At 27.7% G+C, this 18,469-nt stretch overlaps 1 protein-coding gene and 1 long non-coding RNA gene across 2 annotated transcripts; both read right to left on the reverse strand.

Annotated features, from left to right (window-relative positions):
• Window positions 1–8,809: 8,809 nt before the first annotated feature.
• Window positions 8,810–10,011, reverse strand: LOC123890698. Its single transcript, XR_006802932.1, has 3 exons — window positions 9,852–10,011; window positions 9,342–9,437; window positions 8,810–9,077 (listed from the first exon to the last, which is right to left on the reverse strand). It is a non-coding gene; the product is annotated as an uncharacterized LOC123890698 (long non-coding RNA).
• Window positions 10,012–16,087: 6,076 nt separating this feature from the next.
• On the reverse strand, window positions 16,088–18,224 carry LOC123890697. The gene is made up of 3 exons (XM_045940352.1): window positions 18,070–18,224; window positions 17,460–17,588; window positions 16,088–16,519 (listed from the first exon to the last, which is right to left on the reverse strand). The coding sequence occupies exons 1-3, from the start codon at window positions 18,170–18,172 to the stop codon at window positions 16,488–16,490; spliced, it is 264 nt and encodes an 87-aa protein (XP_045796308.1). The 5' UTR covers window positions 18,173–18,224; the 3' UTR covers window positions 16,088–16,487.
• Window positions 18,225–18,469: the final 245 nt, after the last annotated feature.

Here is an 18,469-nt window from a genome sequence, read left to right on the forward strand (position 1 = left end):
GTTTTTTATTTATTGAAGTAGCTATTTATAATTATGTAAAGAAATTGTAGTTCTTCAAATCTTCCAAAAGTGAACGTGTGGTGCTCGGAGACGGAGAGTGATGAAAATCGACGGCGTGTGATGAACGGCGATGAAGAGTGACAACGGCGAGTGATTTTGAGTGAGCTCAATGAATTAGTTACGAGATTGATGAAAAGAGGGGAAACCTAATTTGCGGGGGTTTTTATAAAACCTCCAATATGAACTCCCACTAACAAGTTCTTTGATATGAAATTTTGGTTATATATATTTCGATTTTTTGTTTATTCATTCATTTCCATATTGTTAATGACCTATGAAGCACCAACATTTATAGACACAGATACGATAACGGACACAACGCTGACACAAATATTTGATGACACCTTTAAAGCCCTTGGTTCAGATATTAAAAATGAGATTATTTCATTTGGTGGAAAGCGAATATTAGAGGTGGGCATCTCTTTCTTCAGGTGATTTTGTGATCTATTTATTATCCGTTCGATAAAAGACAGACTATTACTTGCTCATTTTACAAACAAACTCACTTTACTAGAGCTTTTGTCATTTTATATACAAATTGATTAAGAAGATATAGGCCTTGTTTGAATATACAATTAATTAACTTAAACGCTTATCGTATAGGTGTTTATAACCAGATGCATACAGTAAAATAGATAGTTATTTTACACGATTATTAGCTAATTATAATTATGTATAGAAATTATAGTTCTTCAAATCTTCCGAAAGCGAAACACTTGTTTGGATTGAGGATTGTCTTCTTTGTATTGCTTCTGCTGTAGTAGCTAAAAATGAAATTTGAAATATTTATAGGAATTAAAATTTTATTTAACATTAGAGAAATAAAAAGGTTAGTAAAAATTTAAACCAAAGAAAAAATTATAAGAGCAACAACAATGACATTTAAATAAAATTTTAGACCTCAAAAGAAACAAGATAACTTTTCAACTAACCTGTTAATTGCTCTAACCTGTTAATTGCTGCAGTAACATTTATTAGAAAAACACACCCCAACTTTAGGAGGGTAACACAAATAATTTGGACAATCCTTATCATACTTGCAACCACGAGATCCTCAGATGTGAAAAATGTATAAATGAATGTTAATAAAATATAATTATTTTTTTTAAAAAAAAATCAATAAGAGAAAATTATTATTGACAATTGCACCAATGAATACTCCCTCCGGTTCTTTTTATAAGAAACATTTTGGAAAATTTTTTTGGTTCTTTTTATAAGAAACTTTGACCAATTTTCAAATGTTTTAAATGTTCAATTTCACTTATGCCCTTATTTATTATGAGAGAAAATTTAAAAATAAGTAAGTTAGTTGAATAAATAGTAATTAAATAAGGGTATACATGAAATAAATTTAAATTTACAAGATTATTAAATAAAAATAACTATGTTAAATGTGTTTCCTCAGTCTATGTGATTTTTTTAAAGTGTTTCTTATAAAAAGGACCGGATGGAGTATCTTACAAATATGTTACAAAGTCAAATGTTAAATAAAAAATTGACACCTTTTAAACTACTTTTTAAATATAAGTTCGTTGATTAAATTAAGAGTATTAAGAAAGTTGATAATAGTAATAAATTTATTAATAGTGAATATTGTTTTTATATTTTTATTTGTTAAGAGAGAATTTATTTATGTTTTATCGTGATATGTATTGTAAGGTGTAGAAAAACATGTTAGAATAATTAATTAAGAGTATTTTTTGATAAATAAATTATTAATGTTGTTGAAAAATTCAAAGAGGGTCTTTTAGAAAGGGATACATTTTATTTATTTTTTTAAGAAAATCTTATAATTAAAGACGAATGAAATAAAAAATTAAGAAATTTCGTGAATAAGATAAATAAGAAAAGTTATAGAAAAGAGCTTACCACCACCATAGCTAGTTGCAACATGAAATAGTGAAAGAAAGAGGGACATCACATAAATAAACTTTAAAACTGCAGCCATATTTCTCATCATTTGTATATAGTATATAAACAAATTAAAAATTTGTAATTTGACAAATTTATTTATAATGTAAAAATCATCGTACTCTTATTACTTCAATGAAAAAAAAAATTAGAATTATTGTTAAATGTCTCATGTACACTTCAATATGTCATGCTTGTCCCTTTATCTCACCGAAGTGGTGAGTTGATCTTAGTATGAATCTCACATTCAAATCTTGTTGCAATCAAAGTTGGTCTATTTTTTTTATCAACCTTTCATTATTATTTGTATTTCTTTTTTTAACCATTCATGATGGACAAGGGAAAAAAAATACGAAAATGAGAAATAATAGTTTTAAACAATTGCAAAATTAGTGTCAAAGTAATATTCAATTGTGACGACCACATATTTATAGTACATACGTAAAATTATATTTAATTTCTATATGGTGCACAAAGGACATACTAACTCTGTTTAGTGTTTATAAATTTATTGATTGTGATACAATTATTAGTAATATTTTTACTATCCTTCACAAGAGAGAATGAGTTAATATTTTCTATAGAGTTCATATTACAAATTGTAGAAAAAGATACACTATATATAATTAGAGGTATATATTGGTAAAAAAATAATTAATATAAAAATGATTTTTTTAAAAAAAATCTGACGGTCCATGTAAGCTGCCACGTGTAAATGAAATTCAATATGTCAGTGCCACGTAGACTTTCCGTTAGTCAACTAACAGTTGACCAAACATCCGGGACTAAAATCAAAACAGAAAATTAATCAGGGATGAAAAAGAATGATTTTAAAATATATGGACAAAAACTAAAATTGATTACTATAAAAGTAGGGACTGAAAACATATTTTACCCTTTATGATAAAAGATTATTCAAATATGATTTGTTAAACACCAAATCTCCATTATTAATAAAATTTTGAGAGTACTTTGTTTCGCAAATATTTTTTTGAGTACGTTGTCAAAATGAATTACATATTTTAAAGTATCTATAAATTATTAAATTATAAAACATCTGTTTGGTAAAATTAAGCTATAAGCTAGCTGATAGCTGAAAAGTTAGCTGATAGCTGAAAAACTAGCTTATAAGTTATAGCTGATAGCTGAAAAGGTAGCTGATTGAAATTAAAGTGTTTGGTAAAATTAGCTTTTTAAATGATTGATAAATATAAAAAGACATAAAAGGACATTTATATGTAGCGGATAGTTTTTTATTTTATAAAAAATAATAAAATCAAATTAAAGGTTATAAATGGAAAAAACCGTAAAAAGCTATAAGCTATAAGCTTAAACGCTACTTCAAATAGTATCTCAAAAAAAGTTATAAGCTCGTGAGAAAAACTTTTTACCAAACACTTTTATTTTTTTCAAACAAACTTATAAGCTAGTTCAATAAGCTATAAACTAGCTTATTGAACTTACCAAAAACACCATAATTTAAAGATGCTTCAAAACAAAATTAGACGGGAGATTTGATTTATTTATAAAGGAGAAAACAATATGGGGAGGTTATTATAACCCCACAAATTTTACCGCAAACTTAACGAACAGACTAAAACCTCCACAAACCAGACACTAGTAGTTAGTTTGAACTTCACAGACTAGTTACCGGGGTTCTAAAACCACCGCACAAAGTAGCTTGTAAACTGCCATTCTACCTTTGAAATTTTTAAAATTTATTTTGCGGAAGGCAGCCCTCCCCGCCGTCCCCGGCCTATGAGCAGTTCTGCACCTGCCTGTGAGTAACTTGGAGTGTTCTCTTCTCTCAATAGAATTTTCTTTATATATAAATGTTAGAGATTAAAAACCCGTGACTTCTTTCTTTAAGAATTCAAAATACTTTACCATTTGAGCTTAAAGGTTGAAATCCTTTACATTTTTATTTTATTAAATAATAGAGAGCAGAATATTTAACACTGATAAAACTGTAGTTGAAATCTCAACAAAAAAAAAGGTAAAAAGATTTATTTTATTGATTATGCAGATTTTTTCAATCCGCCGAAGTCTCAGTACAAGTTACCTTTTTTTTTTACGGAACTACGTATTTATAGTATACCTAGAGTGTAGTATTGCTAAAAGTTATTTTGTTGAATCATTGATGTATTTGGACCAGTGATTCAATGAATATAAAAAGTAAACTTTTACTTATAATTAAGGTCGGATCAAACTTCTTAACTGAATCATAGCTACCTATAAATTCATATCTTAGTTAGTTAGTGTTAGCATTTATGGTAACACAAAAGAATAAGAAAATATATGAGAAGTTTTATAATCAAAATTTAGTGCATTATTATTGCATAGAATAAGGAGGTGCTACATCAGCACAACACAATGCAGGCTGAATTAGGAGCAACCTAAACCCTCATAGATACATAGAGATAGATAGATAAATAGATGCCAATGTAATATGTTTTACATAATTTTATTTGTGTTTAGACAATACAAAAGTTGTATGTGTACTATAATAGTTTGTCCTGCGTTGTCCTTCTTTCCCTATCATAGAAATCAAAATGTCAAAAAGTTATAAATTAAATATGAGAGAAAAAATAATAACAGTAACAATAGTACGTATGACATTCCAATAAAATCACATGCTTTAAAAAATAAAGATAGTTTTCAACTTGCTTGTTAAGTGCTGTAAACTTTATCTTAATTAAATTAATAAAAAATGTGTTAAAAAAAAATCATAAAATTTCAGTGTTATTAAAAAGGCTCATGTTGACTTCTATTAGATACAAATCTGTTTCAAAAAAATACATAAAATGTTGACTTCTATTGAATTTAACACTATGGATCAAAATGTTGATGAAAAATCTTTTGTAGAATAAAAGTTGAAGAAGAAATTTGTAGGCATTAAAAAACATAAAAATATATTTAACCTTCATGCATAAATTGATTAAATATATATGGAAAAGAGAAAATTATTATTAATAATAGTGAAACTATTAAACACTTGTACATAGAATAACAAAAGTTAATATGTGACTAATGGGCATATGATAAACAACTAATTAATATAGAAATGTTGATTAGAAATGTTGTTCTACTTTTTGATTTCTTAACATATGAACACACGTTAACAAATCTATAAAATTATAGGCGAAACAAGATAAATTTTCAACTAACCTATTAATTGCAATAACAATTATTAGAAATACATTTCCCAACTTTCGGAAGGTGGCAAAAATTATCTGGACAGTCATTATCATTCTTGCAATTACGAATTCCTGCGATGTAAAAAATATATAAAAGAATGTCAATAAAAGATGATGATTTTTGTTTTGTTCCAATGATGATTTTTTTTTTAAAAAAAGAGAAGAAAACATTATTATATTAATACAATTGCATTAGTGAATACTAGGTATTTTACAAATGATTTAAGTTGAATTTAAATTGTCTCTTGTACAAAGTCAAACTGTAACTACAAATTGTTGACACCTCTTAGACTAAAAGATTATGCAATTTTGTGTATAAGGTAAATTAAATAAGAAAAAGAAACAGAAAATAGGATTAATTACCACCACCGTAGAAGCTGGTTACAACATGAAATAGTGAAAGAAAAAGTGTTATCACATAAACAAACTTTAAAACTGCAGCCATGTTTCTCCTCCTTTGCATGTAGTATAGAAACCAATTTATTTATAATGTAAAAACCATCATACTCTTATTATACTTCAATTAAAAAAAAAAATTATTACTTTTTTACAGACAAAAAAAAACTTTTTTTAAATTAAAATTATTATTAAATTTCTGATAAGTACTAATACGTCATGCTTGACCCTTTATCTCACCGAAGTGGTGAGTTGAACTTTGTATGAATCTCATATTCAAATATTGTTGGCAATCAAAGTTAGTCTATTTTTTTTATCAACCTTTTTATTATTATTTGTATTTCCTTAATCATTCATGATAGACAAGGGGAAAATACCAAAAGAGAAAATAATAGTTTTAAACAATTGAAAAATTAGTTGTCAAAGTAATATAAAATTGAGACGACCATATGTATAATATAGTATACATATGTAAAATATTTATATTGAAATTTTATACAATGCATGTGTTGTATTGTGTGTTACTTGATATTTTTTCTTTCATAATATTGACACAATATTTCCACCGTTTTTTTTACAGCACAAAATTTTCATCGTTATTTAGTGGTAACTAGTATAATATATCTGTTGTAGAACTTGTGAGTAATATGATATGTTAGTTTTTCATAAAATTTTGTCCATACACAAGTGTCAGAAATCAAAATCCATGATTACTTACTTAAATGGACTAAATTTCTTACCACTTGAAAGTTCAAATCCTTTACATTTTTATTTTATCAAATAGCGGATAGTCGGATAACACAATTTTTAACAATAATAAGAACTAAAGTTGAAAGTCTAAAATATGATAGAAAAGGTAGAAAATTCACTTAATTGATAACTTTTTTTATTGCAAATATAAATAAGATAGGGACAAAAACTCCACAGTACAAATACCAAGTACAAGAAGTACTCATAATCCGAGTCTCAGACCGCAAAATGACAAGAAAAATACAAACAACGAGAAAAGATTACATATACACCAATAGTAAGAACAAAAACACAAAAACACCCCAACACCTCAATATTGAAAAAAAATCAACTACTAGAGAGAAGAAAAGATCAACCACCAAAAAATAGAAAGACATCAAGCGGGCCGTCAACCCACTAAACATAGAGATCGACTGTCATGTTGTAGAGACAAGTTTCAGTCAGGGATCTTGCACTTGCTACCTATTTCTTTCAAAGAGAAGATTGCTGACATATTCACAAAATCTCTTCTTCATCCATGTCCTTTCCACAATCTGCAAAGCAAACTTGGAACGATTGATATCTATTTCAGCTTAAGGGGGGATGTCAAATGTGAAGATAAGGAAACATAGTCTTATTACTTGAGTTGCAAGTTACCAAACTAACTTAAAGTCAGGTGGTAACTAATTAACTAACCTGTCTCATGTTTGTTAGGATTAGTTTCATTTCTTAACTGCTCTAGTTAGATTGATCTTAGTTCTTGAGATGTATTATACATATATATGAGGCTTATCATTTGTATCAAACTGTTTTGTGAATAAATTGATTCTAAAGCATATAAGAATGTGTTCCTTATGCATATAAGAATATTTCAACATTGAGTTCCTCATTGATCGATGATCAAAGTGATTTGCTTTTATTAGCTTTGTAAAAGTATATTCAAATTAACTTGAATTAACTGTGTAGGTCCAGTCCAGCTTACAGAAGTGATGGTAGAAGCATGTGAAGAAGCAACCAACATGAGACCCCAAAAAAGTATTTGGTGAAGAAAGTGCTTACGGTTACTGCGAACGTGTTCATTTTCTTATTTTTCAGAAATATTATTAATTTTAAAATAGTAATAATGATGTGTCAAAATTGAGGGTTTTGATTGCTATATGTGTAAACTTCTATTACACCGACCGCTTATCATTTTTAAACTCTTTTTTTATTGAGTTTTTATATTTATGTTTATAATATTATATGAATCTCTCTTAAAAAAATTTATAATAATTTTAATACAAGATTAATCAAATATGAATTTTTTAAACACCAAAACTCTATTATTAATAAAAATTTGAGTACTTTGTTTCTATTTTTTTTTTTAGTACATTGTTGTAATGAATCTACTAAATTGGATAGACCCAAATAAGAATTAGTCAACTTTAGCTCAAGAAATGGAACATCAAGGCTTGAGTTAGACATATATAACTAAAGGATTTAAGCAAGTGAATAGGGGATTGAATATGTAATTGGTGATTTAGTCACATATTCTCTCTCTTTTTGATACTTCTCTTCTTCTCTCTGTATTTTCCCCTCTTCTATGTACTTCAATTTCTCTTTACTATCAATTCCACATTATTTCACAATAGTTATCATCACAATTGTTACTACGATTACATTTGTCTAAATGAATTACATATTTTAAAGTATATATAAATTATTAAACTATAAAATATTAAAAAGATGTTTATAACCTCCACAAACCAGACACTGGTAGTATGAACTTCATAGACTAGTTAGCGGGGTTCAAAACCGCCGCAAAGTAGCTTGTAAACCGCCATCATTATACCTTTGAATTTTTTAAAATTTATTTTGCAGAACCCTCCATGGACTATGAGCAGCTCCGCACCTACCTATGAGTAACATGGAGTGTTCTCTCAATCAAATTTTCTCTATACATAAACGTTGGAGATTAAAAACTCTTGACGACTTGCTTTAAGAATTTAAATTTTTTATCACTTGAGCTTGAAGATTCAAATCCTTTTACATTTTTATTTTATTAAATAATGGAGAAAAAAGATTTATATTATTGATTAATATATTAATAAATATTTAACTAGATTTCTTCAATCTGTCGAAGTCTAGGTACAAGCTAGTTTTTATATTACAACTAGGGTGTAATATTGCTAAAAATAATCTAGGATAATGCTTGATGTGACAATAATAACTGACGAAAAACGACGAAAGCAGTTTATATTGCTTATTTTTATTGCCAACTTCCCGTGTGTATTGAGAGTGAATAAATATTAAATTCACATGTTATTATAGTATAGTAATTGTCATGCATTTCATTAAGCAATATCCATGGTTTCCGTCAAACAATACACTTAAACAGTTTTTCTATTCCTTAAAAATTGAATAGTTATACATTTGTTTTGAATTTCGCAAGTAAAATTGGTCGTACCATATAGCAGTGCTGAATAATATCTATTGTTTTCTATCGAGCTTTTCAACTGAATCATAACTATACCTCTAAGAAAATATATGAGAAGTTTTTTTTTCTTGACACAAAAATATATGAGAAGTTTTGTAACTCAAAATTTAGTACATTATTATTGCATAGAAGCAATGGAGGTGTTGAAGCAATCTAAACTTTGCTTATACAGATTCATACGTAGAGATATAGATAAATAGATGCCAATGTAATATGTTTTACATCATTTTATTTGTGTTTGGACAATATATATATAATACAAAAGTTGTATGTGTATTAATGGAATGTCCCGCCTAGTTTTTTGTCATCTATCATAGAAAAAACAAAAGATAAAAAATTTATAAACTAAATATATGAGAAAAAAAATAATATATATATATAGTAACAGTAACAACAGTACGTATGACATTCCTTTTTTAAAAAAAGTACGTATGACATTCAAATAAAATCACATGCTTTAAAAAATCAAGATAATTTTTCAACTTGCACGTTAAATTTCATCTTAATTAAATTAATAAAAAAAATGTGTTAAATGTTAAGGCACACACGTTAATAAATCTATTTCAACTAACCGCAGCGACAAATGTTACCAAGACACTTGGGAACTTCAAAAGGGGGACAATATTTATTTGGACAGTTAGAATCAGCCTCGCAATAACGAATTACCACTGCGATGAGAAAAATATATAAAAGAATGTTAATAAAATATGATAATTTTATTTTGTTACAATGATGATTTTTTTAAACAAGAATAAAACATCATTACATTAATATATTAATAACAATTGCACTAGTGAATTACTACGTATTTTGGACTCACACACAATTGGAAAAAGTTAAATTCAAAATATTTAATCACATCACTTGATATTATTTAGTCATCTTTTCTATTATTTTTTATTTAGTTTTGTGTGTGCACCTAAATAATTTACATTTAAGGTTGTACCTAAATAAAAATACCTCACTTATTTTACAAATGTTTTAAGTTGAATTTATTTTTACAAAGTCAAACTGTAACTACAAAGTTGACTCCTCTTAGACTAAAAGATTATGCAATTTTAATTTGCAGAAAAGGGGCTTACTAACTGGGTCATCATCAGAGCTGGTTACAACATGAAATAATGAAAGAAAAATGGTCATCACATAAACAAACTTTATAATTGCAGTCATATTTATCCTCATTTGCATGTAGTATAGAAACAAATTAAAAGTTTGTAAATCGACCAATTTATTTATAATGTAAAAACCATCATACTCTTATTATACTTCAATTAAAAAAAATAAAATTATTAATTATTACTTTATTACAAAATAACCTTTTTGTTAAATTAAAATTATTATTAAATGTCTCATAAGTACTAATACGTCATGCTTGACCCTTTATCTCACCGAAGTGGTGAGTTTAACTTTGTATTTGGCAATCATAGTTAGTCTATTTATTTTTTTTATCAAACTTTTATTATTATTTGTATTTCTTTTGATCATTCATGATAGACAAGGGAAAAGTACCAAAATGAGAAATAATATGTTTTAAACAATTGCAAAATGTTGGATAATGAGGGGGTCCGTGGATCATCACATCGGGCCTTGAACAACTATACAAGTGAGCTGGACATCACACATTTACCCAAAACCTTGACGTATTAGATTTATGGGTCCTCTCACTTATAAATCATTCAACATTCACTATTTAACTCAATGTGGGACTCAACTCACACTTGAAATACCAAAATCTTCCCCTCAAGTGTGAGTCCATACCATTATTTTATGGGTATGCTTCCCCTCGAACGAAAGCTTTTCATCCACTTGCACCGTTGTTTCTTGGTCTCAACGGGACACGCCGCCTGAACACCTTGTTAGGAAAGACTTTCGACACAAGGAGCCGAATCAACAATTGTAGGCTCTGATACCACTGTTGGGTCAGGAGGGGTCCGGGGGATCATCACATCGGGTCTTGAACAACTACACAAGTGAGTTGGACACCACAGTTTTACCCAAAACCTTAAGGTGTTAGGTTTATGGGTCCTCTCACTTATAAATCATTCAACATTCATATTTCATCTGATGTGGGACTCAACTCACACTTCAAATTCCAACACAAAATTAAATGTCAAAGTAATATAAAATCGAGACGACCATATGTAAAATTATATTTAAATTCTATACAATTAGGTGCAGTCACGGATCTTGCAATTTCTACCTATTCCATCTAAGGAATAGATTGCTGACATATATTCACTAAATCTCTTCACCCTTGTCCTTTCCACAATCTGCAAAGCAAGCTTGGAACAATTGATATCTATTCGGGCTTAAGGGAATGACAAATGTGAAGATAAGGAAGCATAGCCTTGTTACTTGAATTACAAGTTTCCCAACTAACTTAAAAGTTAGGTGGTAACTAATTAACTAACTTGTCTCATGTTTGTTAAGATTTGTTTCATTTCTTAACTACTCTAGTTATATTGATCTTAGTTCTTGAGATGTAAATACAAATATGAGGCATATCATTTGTATCAAACTGTTTAGTGAATAAATTAATTTTATAGTTTCTATACGCTTATATATCTCGCACCTATTTTTTTTTCCCCTTTCTGTTGGAAGGTTGATGATGGTGGGTACTTTTTTGAACAAGATGATGGTGGGTACTTCAAATGATGAATCATTCATGTGTTGTAGTAATTGAACAAATTAAGGAGAGTGGTATTTATTCACTTTATATTGCACATCATTCTTATGCTAAATGCAGAAGTAAAATAGATGGTTACTTTACATAATCATATTGTTTTTATTTATTGAAGTAGCTAATTATAATTATGTAAAGAAATTGTAGTTCTTCAAATTAAATCTTTCGAAAGTGAAACACTTGTGGCTATAAATTCCACCCATAAAGTGGATAAGTGGAGCGTCCAAAGTTCAAATCCCGACTCTGCATATAAAATGTGATATACCTATCAACTAAACTAAACTTACAAGGATTACATATTGATTTATTCGGAATGAAAACCACTTTAACAAATATGGACTAACCATTAATTATGACTATAACATTGAATATGTGTTAGCATGGTAACAAAATCCGTATTCGTGAGTATTCCACAAAATTTGTCCTGAATTTGATAGAGAAAATTTTGAGTTGATTAAATTTGGATTTTTCTCAATTAAAGTGACTTTAAAATTGTAGTTGATACTATCTCTTCTAGGCAAGTAGGAATATTTGATTTTAGTATGTTGATTTCCTATATTAAGTCGTTGTTAATGTTGAATTCTAACTTTGAGATAAAATTTGTAAAGCGACAAGTAAATATGGTTGCTCATTCACTAGCACAAGCAGCCTATTTCATGACTAGTCGCTATATTTTCGAGTCGATTTCTCGTTGTATTGATAAACTTTTTAAGAAATAAAATGAGTTAAGTTTGCTTTTGTAAAAAAAAATAAAAAAAAAACAACTTTTTTTGCAGCGCCCCTCATTCCTTCTTATACACACGCTCTCGTAAAACTCTAAAATTATCCCTCTCGCATACTCTAAAATACAAACACATTTTGAACCCTAGAAGAGGAACATTGATGAAAGTAATGTATCACATAATGTTTAAACTTGTTTTATCTAGGTTTATACACGTTCAAGACATGCACTCACATACATGTTGAAAAAACTACATTTAATTAGTTGACTATGTAAATTATGTATCTGATTTATAACTAGAACATCGACCCGTGTGATGCACGGGTCTAATTAGCTGTAAGATATGTAATTATAAATTACGATATGATAATTGCAATAATATAGGGTATATGAAAATTTTTGAGTAATATTAAACGATAGTTCAACAATAATTTTGGATAAATATTCATACAAAGGAACATATATTACCGAAGACTTCCTTATAGACCACATTCGAAGTTTTAGTCGTATCTTCGCTGTTTTAGTCTTAGTCGTATATAGCGTCGAGGTTGAGGTTAAAAGGTTGAGGTTAAAATGGTTGAAGCTAAAACATATCATCAACTACATGCCATATGACCTTGTTGGTCATGCAAGTTAAAGTCTGGCATTATTTACATCTAACGCTAAGTAAAAATATTATTAGCCAACTATAAAAATAACATTGTATAGTCCAACAGATGCTAAAGACAGCTAGCGTCGATCTATCCAACGCTAAAGCAAATCTCTAAAAAGTCATGTACATTACCTAGCGGTTGGTCCATCCAACAATAAAATTGGAGAATGAAAAATTATTATTAATAACAGTGATTTTGAACTATATAATTACTGCCAATGCAACATATTTTACATCATTTTATTTGTGTTAGGACATTATAGAATACAAAAGTGTTATATATGTGATTATTGATTTGTCCTGCGTTGTTCTTCTTTCCCTATCATAGAAATCAAGGTCAAAATATTATAAACCAAATATAAGAAAAAATAATAAAAGTAACAAAAGTTAAGTGACATTCAAATAAAATCATGGACTTTAAAAAACAAGATCATAATTTTTCAACTTACATGTTAAGTGCAGTAACAATTATAATTAGAGCACTTGGCAAGTTTAGGAGGATAGCACAAATAATTTGGACAATCATTGTCAGTCCTGCACCTCTTAAATTCTGTGATGTGAAAAATGTAAGAATATGTTAATAAAATTTGATGACATATTTATTAAAAAAAAAAAGGTAGAAAAAGGAAAATTATTATTAATAATAGTTGCACTAATAAATATTTTATAAATATTTCAAGTTGAATTCAAATTTTTTTCTCTTGATGTTACAAACTCAAACTTTTATTAATACCTCTTAAAAATTATGAAATATTGTGTATAAGATAAATAATTTTCTTTGAAAAGGAATAGAAAAGGAGCTTACCACCGTAGCCGATTACCAAATGAAGTAGTGAAAGAAAGAGGATCATCGCACAAACAAACTTCTGAATTTCAGCCATATTAATATTTCCTCCTTTGTATGGCTGAAATTTGACCAATTTATTTATAATGTAAAAAACATCATCCTCTATATATTACTTCAATTTAAAATATTAAAATTATTACTTGTTACAAAATATCTTTTGTAAAATTATAATTTTTTTTAACAAGAAATTATAATTATTATTAAATGTCTCATAAACACTTCTTCAGGTTGTCGACTTGTCATAATATTTGGCAGCGAAATGTCATTACAGATGTTGGTGCATCTAGGTGTGTGTCCAGTGGGTTAGGGAGCGGATCAACTTATCACTTTATCGTTTATTGTAATCAAATATCTCCTATCTGGCATGCTACTCTTCGGTGGTTGGATGTTGATGAGTGGGTGTCCCCTCGTAGTAATCTAGGGTTGTTTGAGGTTTTCCTGGGTATGGGGGGTAAGAAAAGTTGTGTGGTTATTAATTTGGCAAATGCTAATTAAATAGATTTGAGAGGTTGTTAATTTGGTAAACTATTATGTGGACTATCTAGAACTAGTGAAATGATGTACTCTTTTTAGAAGGTACTTTTTATGTTGAGTGTTTGGTCGATAGAGTGAAACTTTTATCTTGGAAATTAAATGGTTTCTAGGTAAAAATTATGGCATCACGTGTTCCTTTTATAAGTGGAATATGCACCCTATTTTTTGTTGGAACTAGGTCTTCGCGAGGTCTCTTGGTGGTTGATCCTTACCTCTATCTGGTCTAAGGGGTTTTGGATCTTCTTGTAGTCGGAAGTTAAGGGTGTTAATTTGCTATTGGTGTGTCCATTTGTTTACATGGGTTATAATTAACAAAAATGTTATTCAAACACATATACAACATTTATATACTTTTTACTTTTTTTAATATTTTTTGCATGTTTCGAATTGCGTGCTGTGAGGGAAGAGAGAGAATGTGTCGTATTTTTGTCTACAAATTTGTGTTGATATATCACTCCTCTTTAATTAATTAGGTATTATAGTGGAGAGTATTTCTAATATCTATGTGTTGTGATTATTCTATACTATTTTTGTCGTTTTTATATAATATTATATTGCCATTAAAAAAATGCCATGCATGCTTTGTCCATTTATCTCAACCTTTCATTATTTGTTTGATCAGAATCAACCTTTCATTAATATTTGTATTTCTGTCTTAGTAGCCTTTCATGATAGGCAAGAGAAAAATACCAAAAGAGCAATAATAGTTTTATACAATTGCGAATATACAATTGAGGCGATTATCAAAAATAAAAATACAGTTGAGGCAATTATATATTTAGGGGGCATATCATATGATAATGTCTTTTATATATGAGAGTGATGAGAATAAATTATAACCATTAGATTAAAATGAATGGCTGAAATTAAAACATAACTTTAGTGAGTCATTTGCAACAAATCCTAATTTTCCTAAAAGGACAAAAGTTTTGGAACATAGAGAGTATGTAAATAGTGTATATAGTCAAAATAATTCACTCATTTTAGAACGGAAGGAGTAATTAAGATCAATAGTTAAACTTTAGTCCCAAGAATTTGAGGCCTCAACTTTACCAACTAAACTAAAAAAAGTAATACTTAAAATTTAAATGTCTTATTTTATATTTATAACTAAATGGAACTTTTTTGAAGCCTTTGTTCCCGGCTATATAACTTTGGTGTCTAAAATCCTTGCTTGTTTAATCCTTGGACCGATCCTCAATCCCATAGGGATCTAAAATATTGATATTTTGAAAAAATGATTTTTTTATTTATTAGAAAATAGGTTCATCACAAACTCCAACCCCAATTCTTCATGCTTGTTATGTTATGGAAATCAAATTATTAAAGATAAGACAAACTAATGTAACTTATGTCTCCTTTCGGAGTATGTCGGACACCGCACATAAGTATATTTTTAGTTACGGACAGAAACTGGCTTTTCTTTTATTATCCACTTTTTTTTTACTATTGATTTTATTTCCGCTATCCATAATTTGATTCCGTAACTTCAAACCTCGTCAATATAAGGATTCATGATGATATCAAATGTTGTAATTTTGATAAGGATTATTGATTGATGATTAGTAACAAATTATTCCTCCGCCCCACAATGAGTGAGTCAGTTGACTGTGTCACGCATGTCAATGCATAACTTTGACGATTAATATTTTTAATTGTATAATAGTAAAAATTATCAAAATATGATATTTTGAAAATACTCATCGAGATTAATTCAACATCTTATATGTTAATATTTATTTTTATTTATTAGTAGAAAAATAGGGTCAAAATAAGATATGTTAATAGTGTATATAGTCAAAATGACTCACTCATTTTAAGACGGATGGAGTAATAATCTTAGGCCGAAGGAATTAAAGGATCTCCTCACATATCAATGCCTCATCATCATCATCATCATTTATTTACTACAAATGACATTCATGTATTGAATAACATAAATTTAAAATCGCTAAAAATCGAAAATGATAAATCTGCTAACAAATTCTATAATTTACTTTCGATTGTAAGGGATTGAGTACCCCTTATATTCCTTATAATACTATTTTATTTGTCAAAAAAAAACACTTTTACCTTAAAAAATAATAACATTTACCTTAAACATTACTATTTTTCATGTTTGTCCCTAAATTATTACACTTTTTTTTTCCTTCTTAATAAAAATCAAAGTTTCTTCCTTTCTTCATTTTCCTTTCATTTCACACAAATCCCAACAATACCCATTTCACAAAACTCGAACTTTTTCTCATCAATGGCGGATCCAACCAAAGTTGTATGTGTATTAATGGATGGTCCCGCCTAGTTCTTTTTCCCCTGTCATAGTAAAAAAAAAAGTCAAAAAATTATAAGCTAAGAGGCAATTTATTATAGCTTATTTTAAATAAAAAAAATCACTTTTTTTTATAAATATAATCACTTTTTATTGTTTTGTGTCTGTTTGTTACAGATTTTTAAAATAATCATAAGCTAAAAATAATCAGAAAACAGCTAAAAATGAGAAGCTACTAATGGTCCGTTTGTTACAGATTAAAAAAATAGTGATTTTGATGTAAAATAATTTAGAGATTAGTTTTTAGAGATTTTTAGAAAAGTTGAATTTACTTTGTGTTTGTTTATTATAATGAAAATCACTTTTTTTAAATAAAATAATCTTTAGTTTGTTTGGATACAACTTATAAAAGTGATTTTTTTAATTACAAATAACTTTCTTATTTTAACATTTCTTTTTTCTCTCCTCTAAAAAAAATCTATTATTTTATAAGCTACTCTTAGCGGCCGTTTGTTATAGCTTATTTTAGAAAAAAATCACTTTTTTATAAAAATAATCACTTTTAATTGTTTTGCATCTGTTTGTTACAGATTTTTAAAATAATCAGAAAACAACTAAAAATGAGAAGCTACTAAGAGTAGCTTAAAAATAATAGATTTTTTTTAGAGGAGAGAGAAAAAAAATATTAAAAGAAGAAAGTTGTTTGTAATAAAAAAATCACTTTTATAAGTTGTATCCAAACAAACTAAAGATTATTTTATTTAAAACATATGATAAACCATTTAGTATAGAAATATTGCTATTTGTTTTTGACAAAAATAGAAATATTGCTCTTAAGAGTTGGACATTTAATTTTTAAAAAGTCAAATAGTTGTATTTTATAATGTAATAATTCAACTTTTGAATTTCTTAACATATATCTTCAAGGAACGCATTAATAGATCCATAAAATTATAGACGAAACAAGATAACTTTTCAACTAACCTATTTCGCAATAACAAATATTAGTAAGACACCTCCCTTCACCACAAGAAAAACACTTCCCAACTTTTGGAGAGTCACATAACTTATCTGGACAGTCATAATCAGTCTTGCAGCTACTAATTACTAGTTCTGTGATGTGAAAAATATATAAAAGAATGTTAATAAAATATGATAATTTTATTTTGTTCCAATGATGATTTTTTTTAAATACGAAAACATCATATTAAGATATTAATAACAATTGCACTAGTGAATACTACATATTTTGGACAATTCTTACATTGGCACAAACCAAAATAAAAAATATTTGGGTGCATACACATAATTGAAAAAAAGTTAAATGCAAAATATTTTAATAACATCACTGGATATTATTTATTCATTTTTTGTATTATTTTTTATTTAGTTTTGTGTGTATGCCTAAATAATTTATATTTTAGAGTTGTGTCCAAATAAAAATACCTCACTTATTTTACAAATGTTTTAATTTGAATTTAAATTTTCTCTTGATATTACAACATCAATCTAACTACAAAGTTGATACCTCTTAGACTAAAAGATTATGCAATTTTAATTTCTGTATAAGAAAAGAAACATAAAAGGGGCTTACCAATTGGGTTATCAGAGCTGGTTACAACATGAAACAGTGAAAGAAAAATGGACATCACATAAACAAACTTTATAATTGCAGTCATATTTCTCCTCATTTGCATGTAGTATAGAAACAAATTAAAAGTTTGTAAATCAACCAATTTATTTATAATGTAAAAACCATCATACTCTTATTATACTTCAATTAAAAAATAAAAAATATTACTTTGTTACAAAATAACCTTTTTGTTAAATTAAAATTATTATTAAATGTCTCATAAGTACTAATACGTCATGCTTGACCCTTTATCTCACCGAAGTGGTGAGTTTAACTTTTTATTGGCAATCATAGTTAGTCTATTTTTTTTATCAAACTTTTATTATTATTTGTATTTCTTTTGATCATTCATGATAGACAA

This window comes from Trifolium pratense, linkage group LG6, assembly GCF_020283565.1.
Source record: "Trifolium pratense cultivar HEN17-A07 linkage group LG6, ARS_RC_1.1, whole genome shotgun sequence".
Lineage (NCBI taxonomy): Eukaryota > Viridiplantae > Streptophyta > Magnoliopsida > Fabales > Fabaceae > Trifolium > Trifolium pratense.